Genomic DNA, 19,003 nt, shown 5'->3' with positions numbered 1-19,003 from the left:
TACACCTTCAAGCACTGCCAGGAATTAAAATAACTATAAATAACAGGAAAAGTCCTTCAACTAAATGGAAACTGAATTGTAAGTTGTTGGACATGTAATCAGTACAAGTACATAGAGACACTATTTCATATCTGTATTCCATAATGTTATCCTTATCCAGACAAATGTGTTTCTGGAAGTGCCCAAAGGAATGTGTATTAACACTGCTCCAGCTTGTTTCTGGTGCTGGTGCTTGAAAGAATAAGAAACAGTCTAATGCACACATGTTCCAGAATTCCTTCTGTCCAACATATTGACCATAAAAACCTGTGTTTCTTGCTTGAATTAATCATTCATGAATCTCGATTTTATTTTATTTTATTCCCCCCACCCAAAAGGAAATATTTTATTGAAGTGAGAGGTCAGAAAAACCTATTTTCAGCTTTTATTTGTATAACTGTCTTACAGATATTTGTGGGACTTGTATTTTTGGTGATGTGTTAATACTTTCTCAAACATTCCTGATGGTTGATCTTTGTTGTGCCCTCCAGGTTCCAGATAGAGGAGGCCGCCCAAGCGAACAGCAGCCACCCCCACCAGAGATGCCTAGTTGGCAGCAATCAAAACCAGGTACATAAATCAATAAATCAAAGTTTTTGTACATATCAGATTAATTAGGTAAGAAATGATTGAAGTTGATGGCATATATATTTGATGAAAGCTGTTTAAATTAATTTTCATCTCTTCATTGCAACATAATTCACAATAATCAGTGTGAATTGGCAGAATATGACCTTCCACTGTCTTCGGGATCCCTTGAAAAATAGAAATAGCACATTTTTACTTGATTTATTTGGCAACAGGAGCTGCTGTTTCATTTGTCTTTGTATCATCCATTTATCTGGTTCTCTCTCTGTCTCAAACTGTCTTTAATTATCTGGGAAATTTTTGAAATACTTACACCATATTATGATTATGTATAATTCTGATATTGTGTTGCACAGAAAAGTATCTTTTGCAAGATAGGTTTGTTGTTTGTTTGAACAGTTGCTACTATTTCTTTACCATTAGCTGAGTACACCGTTTTTCTTTTTTCATACTTTCTAAATAAATGATGGCATGTGGACAATCATTACTGAAATAAGTCCAAGCTTTACTTTTTTACCTAAGTCATGTGCATATTTTCGTGCTATCAAAACCAAATCTCTCTTATGTAAAAAAAAAAAAAAACTTATATTATGAAAAGTTAATTCTTATGTTCCTTGTGTTCTATTGACTGTTGCAAATTTTTTCTTTTCTTGACGTAAGTCATGACAAACAGCTACAGTTTCTACCCAATGGACAACTGTCCCACTGATCACTATTAGAACAGAAGTCCTTGTCTAACGTGTGTTCTTAGTTTTACCATAAGGGTTCACATCACTTTTCCTCGTTATGTGTGAGAAATCATGATTCACTAATTAAATAAATGCATGGAGTAGCTGCTGCTGGAATCTCAAGAAATGCTACTTTGAGTTGATGTATTTTCTATATGTTACATAAGTGGAGAAACACTTTAATAAAAGTCACTTTCATACTGCTGCTACCATAGCACTGGTGTAACATTTCTGCACTTTCACACTAGTCTCTCTGGTTCATTGTCTTTCCACTACTGCCAGTACAGCCAGATTGTTTGTGTTGTTTTACATTTGTTAGTGATCACTGAAAATATTTTCAGTAATTTGGTTAGGAGCAGTTGGATTACCCACCATACAGCCTTGATTTCACACCTTCTGACTACCACTTGTTCTTGAATTTGAAGTGCATTTTGAAGGAGGACACTTAGACAGCAGTGATGATGCAAAAATGGTATTCAGCAGTGGCAGTCTTCATTGGTGGCATCTTTCTCTGTAAAGGGCTTAGAAAAGTTGGTTTCCACTTCGACAAATATCTAAACAATGGTGGCAACTATGCAGAAAAATGGTTTAAGAAGTACTCGTTTTTGTTAAAAAAAGTTTGAAAAAATGTTTTAGAGTTTTTTCCAAAACAGTAATTACATTCCCCAGGCATCCCTCATACATATTTTGCAATTTCCATCTCTTCCACAGTAATAAGCCATCAATAAAACCTATGCAGAAAGGTCAGAGTGTGGGATTGGAGCCACTTACACATACAAAGTAGGTCCATGTAGCACGTTTCGTAGAAAACAATGTGCACAAAAATTTTAAGTTTGTAATTTTAGCACATCATGGCGACCTATTTAGTTATCAAGTCTCACTCACGACCACCTCTGACAAAGAGAGTACTTTTCTAAATTTTTATTCATGTAAGGCAGTTGCATTGATGCATCTCATTGCCTAAAACTGGGAAAATGACAACAATGTTGTTGTTGCAGCAGTGGCACCCTTCACTCAAAAGACTGGTTTGATGCAGCTTTTAGCACTGGTCTGTGCTATGAAAGTGTATTCACCTTTGCATAACTATAGCAACTGATATCCAATTGAATGTGCTTACTGTACTCAAACCTTGGTCTCCCCCTTCAGTTGTTACCCCTACCCCTCTCACATTTCTTCCATTACCATACTGATGATTCCTTGATTAGTCTGTATGACCTGTCAACTGATTCCTTTTTCTAGTTAATTTGTGCCACAAATTTCTATTCTCCAGTTGAGTTCAGAGTCTTCATTAGAAATGTGATCTCCCCATCAGATCTTAAGCATTCTTCTGTAGCACTACACTTCAGAAGCATCTATTCTCTTCTTGTCTGAATGATCCTGTCACTTTTGTACAAGGATACACTCTATACGAATACCTTTGGAAAATAGTTATAAACGCTTAAATATTTACACAGTGTTAACAAATTTCTCTTTTTTTTCAGAAATACTTTTCTTGGCAGTGCCAGTCTCCATTTTATATGCTCTTTTCTTTGACAACAAGAGGGATTTTGCTGCACAAATTCCAACACTCAGACTATTTCTAATTCTATCAGCATCACCTGATTTAATTTTACTGTATTCCATTACCCTCACTTTGCTTTTGTTTGTGTTAATCTTGTAACCACTTTTCAAGATATTATCTATCCCACTCAACAGTTCTTCCAAGTCCTTTACCATCTCCGACAGAATTAAAATATCATTAGTGAACATCACAGTTTTTATTTTTATGAGACAAAAGAAACATGACTGTTACAAATAAAATAAAATCAAAGAAACAATATGCTTCAAGGTATATTAGATACAACAAAGTTGTTGTTGTGGTCTTCAGTCCTGAGACTGGTTTGATGCAGCTCTCCATGCTGCTCTATCCTGTGCAAGCTTTTTCATCTCCCAGTACCTACTGCAACCTACATCCTTCTGAATCTGCTTAGTGTATTCATCTCTTGGTCTCCCTCTACGATTTTTACCCTCCATGCTGCCCTCCAATACTAAATTGGTGATCCCTTGATGCCTCAGAACATGTCCTACCAACCGATCCCTTCTTCCTGTCAAGTTGTGCCACAAACTTCTCTTCTCCCCAATCCTATTCAATACTTCCTCATTAGTTATGTGATCTACCCATCTAATCTTCAGCATTCTTCTGTAGCACCACATTTCGAAAGCTTCTATTCTCTTCTTGTCCAAACTATTTATCGTCCATGTTTCACTTCCATACATGGCTACACTCCATACGAATACTTTCAGAAGTGGCTTCCTGACACTTAAATCAATACTGGATGTTAACAAATTACTCTTCTTCAGAAACGCTTTCCTTGCCATTGCCAGCCTACATTTTATATCCTCTCTACTTCGACCATCATCAGTTATTTTGCTCCCCAAATAGCAGAACTCCTTTACTACTTTAAGTGCCTCATTTCCTAATCTAATTCCCTCAGCATCACCCGACTTAATTAGACTACATTCCATTATCCTTGTTTTGCTTTTGTTGATGTTCGTCTTATATCCTCCTTTCAAGACTCTGTCCATTCCATTCAACTGCTCTTCCAAGTCCTTTGCTGTCTCTGACAGAATTACAATGTCATCGGCGAACCTCAAAGTTTTTATTTCTTCTCCATGAATTTTAATACCTACTCCGAATTTTTCTTTTGTTTCCTTTACTGTTTGCTCAATATACAGATTGAACAACATCGGGGAGAGGCTACAACCCTGTCTTGCTCCCTTCCCAACCACTGCTTCCCTTTCATGTCCCTCGACTCTTATAACTGCCATCTGGTTTCTGTACAAATTGTAAATAGCCTTTCGCTCCCTGTATTTTACCCCTGCCACCTTTAGATTTGAAAGAGAGTATTCCAGTCAACATTGTCAAAAGCTTTCTCTAAGTCTACAAATGCTAGAAACGTAGGTTTGCCTTTCCTTAATCTTTCTTCTAAGAAAAGTCGTAAGGTCAGTATTGCCTCACGTGTTCCAGTGTTTCTACGGAATCCAAACTGATCTCCCCCGACGTTGGCTTCTACTAGTTTTTCCATTCCTCTGTAAAGAATTCGTGTTAGTATTTTGCAGCTGTGACTTATTAAACTGATAGTTCGGTAATTTTCACATGTGTCAACACCTGCTTTCTTTGGGATTGGAATTATTATATTCTTCTTGAAGTCTGAGGGTATTTCGCCTGTCTCATACATCTTGCTCACCAGATGGTAGAGTTTTGTCAGGACTGGCTCTCCCAAGGCCGTCAGTAGTTCCAATGGAATATTGTCTACTCCGGGGGCCTTGTTTCGACTCAGGTTATTCAGTGCTCTGTCAAACTCTTCACGCAGTATCATATCTCCCATTTTATCTTCATCTACATCCTCTTCCATTTCCATAATATTGTCCTCAAGTACATCGCCCTTGTATAGACGCTCTATATACTCCTTCCACCTTTCTGCTTTCCCTTCTTTGCTTAGAACTGAGTTTCCATCTGAGCACTAGATATTCATACAAGTCGTTCTCTTATCTCCAAAGGTCTCTTTAATTTTCCTGTAGGCAGTATCTATCTTACCCCTAGTGAGATAGGCCTCTACGTCCTTACATTTGTCCTCTAGCCATCCCTGCTTAGCCATTTTGCACTTCCTGTCGATCTCATTTTTGAGACGTTTGTATTCCTTTTTGCCTGCTTCATGTACTGCATTTTTATATTTTCTCCTTTCGTCAATTAAATTCAATATTTTTTCTGTTACCCAAGGATTTCTACTAGCCCTCGTCTTTTCACCTAGTTGATCCTCTGCTGCCTTCACTACTTCATCCCTCAAAGCTACCCTTTCTTCTTCTACTGTATTTATTTCCCCCATTCCTGTCAATTGATCCCTTATGCTCTCCCTGAATCTCTGTACAACCTCTGGTTCTTTTAGTTTATCCAGGTCCCATCTCCTTAAATTCCCACCTTTTTGCAGTTTCTTCAGTTTTAATCTACAGGTCATAACCAATAGATTGTGGTCAGAGTTCACATCTGCCCCTGGAAATGTCTTACAATTTAAAACCTGGTTCCTAAATCTCTGTCTTACCATTATATAATCTATCTGATACCTTTTAGTATCTCCAGGGTTCTTCCATGTATACAACCTTCTTTCATGATTCTTAAACCAAGTGTTGGTTATGATTATGTTGTGCTCTGTGCAAAATTCTACCAGGCGGCTTCCTCTTTCATTTCTTAGCCCCAATCCATATTCACCTACTATGTTTCCTTCTCTCCCTTTTCCTACACCCGAATTCCAGTCACCCATGACTATTAAATTTTCGTCTCCCTTCACTATCTGAATAATTTCTTTTATTTCATCATACATTTCTTCAATTTCTTCGTCATCTGCAGAGCTAGTTGGCATATAAACTTGTACTACTGTAGTAGGTGTGGGCTTCGTATCTATCTTGGCCACAATAATGTGTTCACTATGCTGTTTGTAGTAGCTTACCCGCATTCCTATTTTCCTATTCATTATTAAACCTACTCTTGCATTACCCCTATTTGATTTTGTGTTTATAACCCTGTAGTCACCTGACCAGAAGTCTTGTTCCTCCTGCCACCGAACTTCACTAATTCCCACTATATCTAACTTCAACCTATCCACTTCCCTTTTTAAATTTTCTAATCTACCTGCCCGATTAAGGGATCTGACATTCCACGCTCCGATCCGTAGAACGCCAGTTTTCTTTCTCCTGATAACGACATCCTCTTGAGTAGTCCCCGCCCGGAGATCTGAATGGGGGACTATTTTACCTTCGGAATATTTTACCCAAGAGGACGCCATCATCATGTAATCATACAGTAAAGCTGCATGCCCTCGGGAAAAATTACGGCTGTAGTTTCCCCTTGCTTTCAGCCGTTCGCAGTACAAGCACAGCAAGGCCGTTTTGGTTATTGTTACAAGGCCAGATCAGTCAATCATCCAGACTGTTGCCCTTGCAACTACTGAAAAGGCTGCTAACCCTCTTCAGGAACCACACGTTTGTCTGGCCTCTCAACAGATACCCCTCCATTGTGGTTGCACCTACGGTACGGCTATCTGTATCGCTGAGGCACGCAAGCCTCCCCACCAACGGCAAGGTCCATGGTTCATGGGGGTGGACGACAAAGTATAGAGTAATAATTTTACAAATTCATAATCATATCCCTTGCTTTCCAGTATTTCTGCCCAACTTCCCCCATAGTGACAGACTGATTTTTGCCCAAAATCAGTGACATCAGGCCTCAACCAGAGCAAGCAGTTTTAATTGTCAGGGGAGCGTAGCAGATGAAGGCAATTGTGCTGTTGTGCATTGAAATCTTGCAGAAACTACTTCTCTGGACCATTCGAGAAGATTGGATTGGAGGGTGCCTTTGCAAGGTTTTTTCCTTTATTTGAGGCTCAAGATAGCATAGTACTAATTACCTCACTCAGACAGGTGCATTGACACACAGGATTGTATTGAGTTGCCCATTGTATCTGCAAGTTTATTACATAAAATTTAATAATGAAACAATATCCATTGCTAACAAGTGTTATTACAGGCCTTTCGTTACCTTCCATTATTTTGCCAGGCAGTACTGCTGACTGAAGGCACCATATACTTAGAGATCACGAATCTTACTGATTTGAGTCACTTTGGATTAGTGCATTAGTGTTGACACTTACCTGTAAGTAATTGTAGTTAAAGCAATTGTATGGCTCAGACTTCTCCTTCAAGAAGTGTGTGATCTCCTCCTAATGTGAAATATGTGAGTATTTTGCAGCTCCAGTCATTCCATTTTTGTCTGTTTATGACATACCAGTGCAGAATGTAGTAATTTATGTTGTGAATATTGAAACTTAATGGTTTCCAGTCCAGGTACTAGGAATGCTTATTAAAATTAACTTTGTACTCGCCCATTGCTTTGGATCTAGGTCGCGACAGATGTAACTCACATGCTATCTGGTGATATATCTAACTTTTCTTTTGGCTATTAGTTACTGGAAAAAACCTCTTTCCGTAGTAATGTGTGGTCACAAAGTAAATTTGGTATGCTGTGTGTGTGACACCTAATTTCTAAACAGATTTGAGTGTTTCAGAACTAAGCAATATTTTTAATATGATGAAGAAGAGTGTTAGCTGGTATCATTGGTTCTAAACACACTTTAATTTCTTAATGGTTAACTGTGATGGAATTAAGTGCACCACACAGTAGTTTTTCGTAACAGGTTTTACATACAGTGCATATGTGGAGTTCAAAGTTGCTGCACATCCCTATTTTGTGCCTGTAAGCATCTTTAGGGTGTTTTTACAATTGTAAAGTGTTTGCAGGTTTTTTTATTTTTAGTTTATATTTTTTGATGGTATGAAAATGAAAAATTGCCAGTTTAAATTGCTGTCTGATCTGCATTTCATTTCTGTAAGTACTTACTAAAACTTCACACTTTCGTTTTGTATTCATTGTCCTAGAGCCTTCATGTAGTTGATAAATATTATTATTTGGTATAGAGCCCAATTTTTCCGGGCAGGTATCGTACTACACACTTGTTGTTAGTGGTCTTGTATTTTATTTTTATAGCCTCATAGAAATTTTGCAGATGTTACCAGTATAACACTAGAATTATTCCTGTTTTTCTTAGGACCACAGATTTTGAATGTCATAAGCGGGAAAATGTACTACTGAAAATACCTACATTGGTAATAATTCGATTTTTTTTTTGGTGGTTAAAATGCAGAATTAGCCCTTTAACTGACATGGATGTTGATACACATCCCACTACGCAATTCCCTGGGTGCTGTGGACATGTACATGTGTTCCACTTGGGTTTCACTACCATGCTATGGATGTTTGTATGCTTCCTGAGCTGCTGACCTGTCACTGCTGCAGACATTTTACTTCTATACCTAAGTAAATTACAAAAACAACTTTCAAGTATGTATTGTACAATATATGTGCCTCATTTCATTCTATCATTTGCCAAAAACCTTGTTTCAATAACTTGAATCATTTGTGAAATTTACAATTTATGACCACAATTCACGATGTGCAAGATGTGAATGGGCGTGTCGCATGCTATCGTATATCGGATATAAACCCAAGTACTTGAGAATAATTTGAGATTTAGTTCTGCTCTCAATTTTAAATAAAATTTCAATATCTTAACTTCATTTCATTCACTGCAGTTTATGAGCCAAAATCAACCATATACAGTTTCTGCAGTGTGTTTTTATCTCTGCAAACTCTTTAAAATTCATACACTGTTTTACTTAATTTGATGCAGTTCAGTAAGCATGACACTCAATGAATAGAAATTCAGCTCTTTATCAAGCACATCTGTAAGATGTGCAAAAATAAAAGTTTTTGGCCAAATGTATTGTAAGAATCGGATTGTAAGTATTTCGTGTCAACCAGAATGCTGTCTCACACACATGCACCAGTCTTCGTGGCCAGTACAGCCATAACAAAAGACGCCATCAGCTTGGAATGCAGAGCATGTCTGTCGCAATGAAAGGTTTTAAGGGGATTGTGTTTGAAGTAATATGTAATACCATAATGTCACAGTTGCTGGCATGCTACCTCAGTAAATTATAATTCAAAATGTGCCTTTTCAAGATCATATTCAGGATATAACATGCAGAAACACTCAAAATTTCATCTTATTAAACAAGAAGCAAAAATATTGGTGACATCGGCTAAATCAGTATGTCAGAAATGTACACTTCTGCCATCAGCCAGTTAGAATATAGGGAAGTCACGTGACACAAAAGCATAACCTGTAGCATCCAAAAATATGTACCTTATATGTTATGTAGAAAAAATAAAAACACCCTAAAACTACAATTTTTATTACATTTCTGAGAACAAATGAGTGTTGTTCATTTAGCATCTCTCCGTTAATGAATCACTACTGTTAGTATCACAATATTATGAAAAGGATAGTTGCTAATCACCATGTAGCAGATATGTCGAGTCGAGATAAGCACAACAAAAAAACTAAGCAGTCGAACAATGGAGACTCCATGTACAATTGTAAGAAAGACTAAGTAGTCTTTTTGTTGTGCTTATCTGCGACTAAGCAGCTCCACTATATAGTGAGTAGCAATTATGCTTTACATAATGCTGTCATTATTCCATCCTGATTTTTCATTGTTTGATTTTACCTAACTACTATTAGTATATTGTACATCTTGTTAATCTAACTACACTGTGACACACCCTAGAAGATAAGGTAGTCAGTGTTTCTTCTTGCCGCGTTATTTGCTGCCATTTTTCAGCTGCAGTTACTTTGTTTTTTGGCATGATGTCTTTATTAAGTGTCTCATGAAAGCCATCTTTCCTGAAACAGTTTGAGATTGTGCTTTTGTGTGTGGGATGCCAGGCACTTCTTAAAAAATGGATATAACCTTCATCAGTATGAAGACAGGCCAGCCTCTCATACAAGAATCTTCCTGCATTTTTATTTCAGGCATTTTGTAATACCTTGGTCAAGTGACTTGTACAGGTGAGATGAAAAAACACTTCTCGTATATTGCATAGATGGCCAGCTGCTGTGGCCGAGCGGTTCTAGGTGCCTCAGTCCGGAACCATGCTGCTGCTGCGGTCGCAGATTCGAATCCTGCCTTGGGCATGGATGTGTGTTAGGTTTAAGTAGTTCTAAGTCTAGGGGACTGATGACCTCAGATGTTAAGTCCCATAGTGCTTAGAGCCATTCGAACCATTTTATTGCATAGATGCAACATGTCTTCGGGATGCACTGCACAGTGGTGCAAAAAAAGGTGATGTTTCCAGTTTCTAATGCCCAATCTTGCATCAGAGACATGCAAGAATTGTTTAAATATAGTTGTTGTTATCCATGTATTCACATTTGGTGTATATTTACATGGAAATATGTGCACATACCTTCAGCAACATGGACTTTTCGCCTTTCCAATTACTTGTGGCACAAATTTTTCTGTTCCACTTTCATAACTACATAGTAAAACAGTCAGCCTCCTTTTACTAAATTTTCCACCATGGCATTTTTCTCCCCCCAACTCAAGAGTTTTGTCAGGAAAAAGGTGAAAACATAAGCCTGTTTCTCTGCATTAAAACCATCGTTGGGGCTATACTTTTCTATGATGGAAGAGTGTTTTTCCATAACTGAACAGTGTTGGTGTTCACACTTTCAGCCTCACTTTGAACACATTTATACACCAAATTGTCTGTTACTGAACCTTTTGATCCAACTATTGGGTGCTTCGAAATCTGCAAGTCCCAACTTTTGTGCCAAGTATATTGCTTTGGTGCAATTCTCAGTACCATCAGTTGGAATGTTCAAAGCTAGACCTTGTTTCAGGCACTTTATTAGCACGTTTTCCAGTTCTGTAAACTGTCACACACTTGCTTTCATTTGCCAGTTCATCCCCCCCCCCCCCCCCCCCCCCCCGTTCATGTGTGAATTTTTGTACACTCCCTGAATAATGTTCCAATTTTCCTTGTTTATTAACTGTCTCTGTCTTTTCACCCATGATGTGCTGGTGTACTGTAGAACACAAAAAAACAGTCACAGGCTGGAAGCCAAACACTCAACAGAAACAAAGGAGCCCAGTGACTGAATTACTTGCTGTTCAGTGTGTTTGGCAGCTACAGAAGTCTGAAGTTGTCAGAGGTGCTGCTAACTTATACAAAGTACTTCTGCACATCATTTCTAGAGAAACAAATTATCTGTATTACTTGCAATGTTGCTGGCATTGAATGACACTGTCCCTCTGGGTATTTCCACCCAATGCAGCTGCAGATGCCCTACTCCCACCATTCTCTCAACTATCTGTGTCAAAAGTTGCAGTGGCCTAACAGTACTAATACTGTCAAATTTGAACACACTAAGCGGGGAGGAACAATACACAAATGAGTCAGTTAAACACGTAATTAATACAGTTAACAAGATTCCACTGTAATATAATTTAAAGAGCAATTGTCTACATGGACAATTTACCATATTTAAAGTTGCGTAAAATGTTCAATGTGGGTTTCCCAGTACAAATTCAATTAAGCTGTATATTAGTTATGACAATATCTGCTTGCATCTTTCAGAATTGCTCATATTGTAAGTAATATCTGTAGAGACTAGAAGAAGATCAGGATTATTTCTTTTATAACCAAGAAAAATGGAGGTGTCTCGGTTTTAAATTTATTTTTTGCATGTGCTGCTTACTTTTAAAGAGCTTCTCCAGAGGGAATTGTGGTTTAGTATGCGTGTGGTGAAGTTAGAGATACTGCCATTCTGCTTTGATGAGTGGTGTCTCTATCAGTACTAGTTTTAAAATTAAGGTCAGGTTGACAGACTAATGTACAGCTGAGTCCAAGGTCTTAGGTTATGTTGGAAGATTATGGTTTGATGGTAAGTTGTCAAATCCAACATATCTGTGATGACAGCGTTTAATTTTTTTATGCATTGCACATTTTGTAGTTACAGATACGTTCCCAATGGAGACCTCCATATTCCCAGTGTAGTCTGATAATTTTAAATATGTTTGAAGTCATTAAATAACAGAAATGTCCTTGACCCAAAATCTCCTTAGTTTGATATTAGTTCCAATACTTTGATAATACATTACACACAATTGTATGACATCCTCCTGAATGTGATTGCCTTGTTGATAGCATCACTAATTAAGTTGAGGGGTTGGATTATATTCTTTACTGTTTTGTTATAGTGTTAATAAGTTTTTAGGAGCCAGTTGACAACAATTACACTATTATTACTGGCGTGTATATCAAGATTTTGTTTGTATGGTGGCGGAGTGTAGCATGCAAATCTGTTGAATTATTGATTTTGAACATAACTTTAATAATTTTGAAAACATGTAGAAATTTTTCTCTAGCATCAACAATAATTTACGTAGTTATTTATCTGTTTTTATCATGCAGATACAGGGTGATTATAATTGAGCTTTCACTGCTTGACCAGTTGTCGGCAGAAAACTATTCACCTTATGTGTACTAAACTTCATTGGAATGATTGTGCACTATAGAATTTGCATTGCTAGTAGTGTTAGCGTCATGACTTGCCATTAGTTGCCAGTAGTGGTGCAGTGATATGTGGTTGAATCACAAGCATCAGTGTGTATTACAGTTGCAGTCAGTCATCAGGGGTCTGGAAAAGGTGAGCAGGGTTCTACTCGTAAAGCTGTTTTATCAGAACAACAGCAATAGTGCTGCTGCTCTTCACGAGTATCGCTGCATTAAAGGAGTGTGGAAATGTCCTCTTTCCACACAGGCTGATGGCCAATTGTGCCTCCAGTTGTTGAAGTTACTATTGCCATGGCTGAGAATGCTGCATGCAGTGCACGATCTTCAAGCAGTGTACAAGCTGTGTCACAACAGCTGAATGTTCCGTAGCCACCGTTTGAAAAGTGCTGCAAAATTTGTGAAACGGTATCTCTAGTGCTATTCCAGGCCGTCATGAATGCAGATGTTCATCTCATTCAGCAAAACGTTTGTAACCTAGGATGTAAAGACAGTTTGCAATTAACAAATGTTACCCTCTCATATGAAAATTAGTGTGTCTTTCTTTCAATGATTTATTTGTTATTTCCCTTCCACATGTCTCTACAAATGTTTCCAAAAAGTTTCATTGTCCCATGATACTTTCTGTGGGAGCCCTCTAAGCAGCAGAAGTTTAATTATAATCATCCAAAGTTTGTGAGACCAGGGAACTTGCATTATTATTATTTTTAATTTTTTTGTATGTCTTATCAGTTAAAGATGTGTATTCTTAATAATTTGTTTGTATGCTCCTGGTAATGGTAGTCTTATTAATCATAATTCTTGGTAGACCATGTAGCCATCCAATAGACATGCAAGAGAGAACAGTACCTTACTTTAGAATTCAACTTTCACAAGGCATTGACGGGGCTGCCTTTCTAGATACCTAAACTGCAATGTGTTGCTGTTTGGACTTGTCACTATTTTAACACTAATTTCTAAGCTCAAGTCAGCAATAAATAGCCACGAAATCAATTCTTCCACAGCTAACAGTGACTAGTTTGTGTGAACTGTGCAATTGTAGCTAATTGTTTAAGTGATGAATATTTCTTCTCAACCGTTCAAATTGATTTCTCACAAATAGGGTGTAATTTTTCTATGGTAGCTGATGACCTCCTTTTACATCTGCACAAGTTTTAACATAGAAACTCTGCTTTTCTTTTGCGATAATATATTGCAAAGAATATTCATATCTTACTATATACAAGTCTGAAATAAAAGTAAAAATGTTTCTAAAGTGTGGTCCATTTTCTGTTCTTCACAAGTCTGCAACAATTTCCATTGAATTACTGAACTGCAATGGTTGTTTTAGATATTTACTGTAATTTATTGAAACTGCTTGCAGGATTCAATTAATCCCGCTGTGTTTGTTGGAGGGGTGGGAGGTGTTAAACACTCTTAAGTTTTTTAGTTAATTTTCTCTCTGAATGAAAATTTCAGTTGTATAGGTTTGATCTCTAGTGGAAGATGTTATGCGAAATATGTCAGTTATCTGACATTTTTATTTTTCTCAAATTTCAACGTATTTTTCTCAGTAACATTAATATGCTGTTATTGCTAATATTACTTTTCACTAAATTTTGTATTACCTGGCAATAGTGCACTTTGTATGATTTTTTTTTTTTTAGATTGATCATTGCATTGCAATCGTATTGAAAAAGTCCCAATTTTGAACCATTTCCGTTGTATTAAATTGTAATAAATGAAAAGAAAAAAATGTGGTGTTTGGTGGAACAAACATCAAAACAGTATTTGCGAAACATGATTCAAAATCAGTGAAGCTTGCGATAAGGCAAAAATCAACCAACCAAATAATGTAAGAATGATGAGAATTCCTGGATGGAAAAATACCTAAAATAAAGAAAGGCAACCACTCACCCATAGCACATAGTCTGTGTGGTTGTGTGAATGTATGTTTTGTTAGAAAAAGAGCAAGAGCTTGAAAGTTAGTGCGAACACTATTTTATATTATTCATATCTATGCACTGCACATCAGTTTGTTTATAAATGAGTGGTTGCCTTACCCTTGTTTTAATTACGTAAGCCATATACAAACAAAAATGACTTAATGAGAATAGAAAACTGTATGAAATTCATACGGTTATTATAAGATCCACCATGACAGCTTTTTTAAATTTTATTTGTCACTGCAGGTTGAGCGAAGGCTCATTCTCAGGTATTAAATGTGATCATATTTGAAAAATAAAAAAAAAAGCAGCCCTGGTAGTTCTTATTACAACAGTATATGTTTCATACATTTTGATGAGGCTGTGGAACAGAATAAACAAGAAATATTCAAGACTAGAATATTGTGCTTCTTCAAATGTGTTTTCTGTGCTATTTTTGAATTGGAATCACTTCGCCCTGTAACTACAAACTGATTACTATGTAAAGAAAAGAATTCTCTATTGGAATTTCATTCACAATCAAGAAATAAAAACAAAGACCCTTTTCCTGATAAAGAATTCAGATTAAGTTTTGAAATATCATGTTTCTCAGATTTAAATATCAACAACAAGTAGATTTGGTTTCGTCCTATTTCCCCTGTAACAAAATTGGCACCACTGCATTCACCTCTCCTTATCAGTTTATCATTGCTGAAGTGTGTGGCAGGTTTTGTCTTCTCCTTCTTACATTGTTTTTAAAGACCCTTCAACATAAGCAAATGTTTTGTCTCAGTAGTAACAGAATGTAGGCACAAGGAATGTTGTATTGTTGTAATCTTTAGTCCGAAGACTGGTTCAATGCAGCTCTCCATCCTGTGAAAATTTCTTTATCTTTGCATAAGTTTTGCAACTTACATCCATTTGAACCTGCTTACTGTATTCATACCTAGCTCTCCCTAACAGTTCACTTCTCCCCCTTTCCCCCCCTCCCCTCCCCTCCCTCAGTTGCCAGACTGATTATTCCTTGATGCCTCGGGAAGTGTCTTAGCAAGTGACCTCTTTTTTTTGTATACTCAATTTGGGCTGTAAATTTGGTTTTTTCTCCAATTCAGTTCTGTACATCCTTATACATTATTCATTCATGCCACCTGATCTTTAACATTAATAATAGTTTATTAATGACTAAAGCAAAATTCGTTGTAGATGTTCTTGACGAACTTCAAATGGTAAATTGTCCACCCTCGTGAGGAGTGGAGGAATAGGAAAAGTGTTGTCCAAACAGTTCAAAACATCTATATTTACTTGCTCGGGAAAATATTACTTGCAAATCCATCAAACAATATTTAAAAGGTAGTAAGCACTGCCTTTTTACTTTATCCTTTCTATCTTGTTTCATAGTGCCAAACAATATAAAAAAATTATTTTTCTCATTAAATAAATCCAACTTTTTCGCTGTGGAAACAATTTATCATTAACAACATGTATCTATTTATGTTGTTACTCATGCGTAGTGTAGGCTTTCCCTTTGTCCAGGTATTGCTTTCAAATATTTTGTCTCCGTTTGGGAGAACACAAAAATTCCAGACACTTGGGCGACCTTTGCAATCTGTGGAGAAAACAAAGCATAAAATAACATAAAAATTAATGAGGCACAAAAATACAAAATCTATTACTGTAATAGGAGAGAGCTTGGTGAGTAGTAGTTAACTATTGGTGTTAACGAATGATGCCATCATGTCGTTTCTGCCCATGTATTGGCTGCTGCATACTTAGTGTTTGATAACTCCACATGGTCAGCTGATCATTGGTGCCACTGACCCAGTCGCACACATAAAACAGGCTTGAAATGATTGGTGATATTTTGGCTCACAAGAATAGCTATTAGTTCCTTTTGGAAGCAGCACAGAATAAGTTGAGGAATGTCAAAAAAAGAAGGGCAGGTCACTCAGACCTCAGGATGAGAGGGACTCGCATGGTGTCTGTCTATTCAGTCTTCCCCAGTGTATCCCTCTCACCTCCCCAAGGAAAGAAATAATAGTTTCAAAAGGTACGACAGTGTCATGTACTTTTATATTTGTCTGTCAACAGTACTAAAAATTTTGCTTACTGATGTACTGGCAAGTAATTTTGTCCCACAATTTCATAGTTTCCTCCAGTTGATTTTCCTAAATACAAAATATTAAAAATCCCAATTAAAAACTTAAATGTTTTTAATTTTTAGGTGGCGGAGGCCGAGGTGGTTTTGGGGGTGGAGGTGGCGGTGGGAGGGGAGGAGGTGGTGGCGGTGACAGAGGTGGTAGAGTACAAGGTGGATGGAACACAGGCAATGCAGGTGGTGGCCGTGGTGGTGGCGGCGGAGGCGGTGGCTACCAAGGTGGTGGCGGCGGAGGTGGTGGCTACCAAGGCGGCGGTGGTTACCAAGGTGGTGGTTACCAAGGTGGTGGTGGTTATCAGGGAGGGGGTGGATACCAGGGGGGCGGAGGTGGTTATCAGGGAGGAGGTGGTTACCAGGGGGGAGGAGGTGGTGGAAGAGGGAGAGGAGGACGTGGAGGTGGTTGGAGTCGAGGTGGTGGAGGAAGGCAAGATGGCTACCGATAACATTTTTGGCTCATCATGCATTTACTGTTGGAAAAATGATTGTTCTATATTTTACCTTTAGTCATCTGCCTCATCCTGAAAACAGTGTGCTTGCTATTGTGATGTAATCAGCATCTAAGTACTTAAGTTGTGTACATTATGCATATTGTTAACTGACATTGAAAAGCATATGTGAATTTGTTTTCTGGTTAACAACCTGTTGAGTAGAATGCTAAGCTTGCTCACACAATGGGTTCATTTTTTTTAATGTTTCACATTAATGTATTTTCCATTTGAATGTATTAGTTTCTTTAAAAAAAAGTAATGTCTCAGTTGTGTAGCATGATGTATCTGCTCTATTTGTGTATTAAATTATTTAGCATTATTTTGAACCCTCACATGCTTGTTAATGCAAAGACATAATCAGAATATGTTTATCCTCCTTGTTTGTAGCAAGTAATTAATTTATTTATAAATGGAAATACATTCTAAAATCATTGTCAAAGTTGATCTGAGAACTTTATAAGTTTAAGGCAGTTAATGAATGACAGTTGAAATTTGTGTTTTCTATTGTATTCATGACAGAACTATTTAATTCTTCATATTTATAAGCAATGAAAATTGTAGCAACTTTACTTCTGCATTAAATATTTATATATGTGAAACTGTCTGCAGAGCAAGATATTTGCTCCTGATCAAATGGAGTGTGTACTTTATGTTCGTGTTGAAACCTTAGCAGCTAGTAACACTATATATTGTATTGAATATTGTAAAAAAAAATATGACAATGTGGGACTGAAGGAAAATAGTGATGTGAAGCATGTGTTTGATAAATGTTGAGTAATTGTAACATAATTTGTGATTTAATACAGTTGTGACTGTGTGTGTGTGTGTGTGCAAATTAACTTAATTTAGTTCCCGTAGCAGTCTTCCAGCATTCATTTTGTGAGCATTCTACATATGTATGTTAAATTATTCCACACAGCTCAGATTGCGTGCATTATTTCTGTTTGTGCTATTTGTGCAGTGAATTTTCTTTTGAAATGCCAGATATATGATCTAATGGAAAAAAGGTGCGCGACATGAGAGGGTTATGGCATATCAGTCACTAAGATATGCAGTACTAGTTCAATTATTTTATTTACTCTTGTGCATCTCAGTGGAAACTTTGTTTCCAAAGTATTTTTAAAGAACACAAGTAATAAAAGACAAAATAAACATGTGCAACTGATTTATTAATAAAATGAGCATCAGTGTACAATCATTGTAATAGTGATTTCAGTATAATAATGTAAGTGCTGTCCTATATTTATTATAACCTTTGAGAACCTTTCCTTTTCTGACAATGTAATGTCACTTTTCCCCCTGTGAGAGAAAGGGTATTCTCTCGTACTAATGTGCAATGTAAAATTCAGAACAATTGTATTCAAGGAAAAATATTAGTAATGTATGTGTGTGCATATCTTTAATAATTAATAAAACATATGCTCTGTTTGACACAGAAAATGGCTCTCTCAGCACCTGAATGTCCACTAGTCTGCCGTTTATAGCTTCGACTGATAGTTGTGTGTGAGAGTATGATCTAGGAAGAGTCATTGAGGTGACATAGACCATAATAATAAAAAAGTTTTATCAAAATAAAGTAATTAATTAAATGCTACATTATGAAAATGTGTGAATATTTGCAATACATGTTTCTTCTGTCTTAAGAAATTTGACATTGATTCGGTATATACTGACCCGGAGCATTGCTGTCTGCAGTAACAGTTCAGAAAATCAGTTTTCTAGTTGTTACTTCGTGTACACCGATGATGATACTGTGAAAGTAGGTTTTCTGTCAAGGAAGCTGTTTGTGTGTGCTTGCATGGTTTAATTTGAAATTTTTTGCTTGTTTTTGTATTTGAGAGGGTGGTGTCAGATTTTAATATCTGCATAGTGTAGAGTTTCCCACTGTGTAGCGCATTTGTCGTTTGTTCTGAAAGAATAGTTAGTGTTGATCACAACAGTCGGCCACTAGCCTCCATTCGAGTACCAAGTCACATATTTAGCTTTCTCTGTTTGTTTTCATAGTTTAATTCTTAAGAAAATATCAGTAGGATGTATAAGGTGTGCCACGCGGGATTAGCCGAGCGGTCTAAGGCGCTGCAGTCATGGACTAT

At 37.0% G+C, this 19,003-nt stretch overlaps 1 protein-coding gene across 1 annotated transcript in view; it reads left to right on the top strand.

Moving 5' to 3' along the window:
- The window catches only part of LOC126457745 (protein FAM98A), a 59,808-nt gene extending 41,703 nt beyond the window's left edge, over positions 1-18,105 (top strand). Inside the window, exons 7-8 of the mRNA XM_050094292.1 lie at positions 531-609; positions 16,489-18,105. Coding sequence (XP_049950249.1) covers positions 531-609; positions 16,489-16,865 — 456 coding nt within the window. The 3' untranslated portion in view covers positions 16,866-18,105. The remainder of the gene's footprint in view (positions 1-530; positions 610-16,488) is intronic.
- The last annotated feature ends 898 nt before the right edge of the window (positions 18,106-19,003 follow it).

Source organism: Schistocerca serialis, chromosome 2 (assembly GCF_023864345.2).
Source record: "Schistocerca serialis cubense isolate TAMUIC-IGC-003099 chromosome 2, iqSchSeri2.2, whole genome shotgun sequence".
In the NCBI taxonomy this organism is placed as follows: Eukaryota; Metazoa; Arthropoda; class Insecta; order Orthoptera; family Acrididae; genus Schistocerca; species Schistocerca serialis.
Note: the sequence above shows the minus strand (reverse complement) of the source record. Positions and strands in the feature narration are given on the sequence as shown.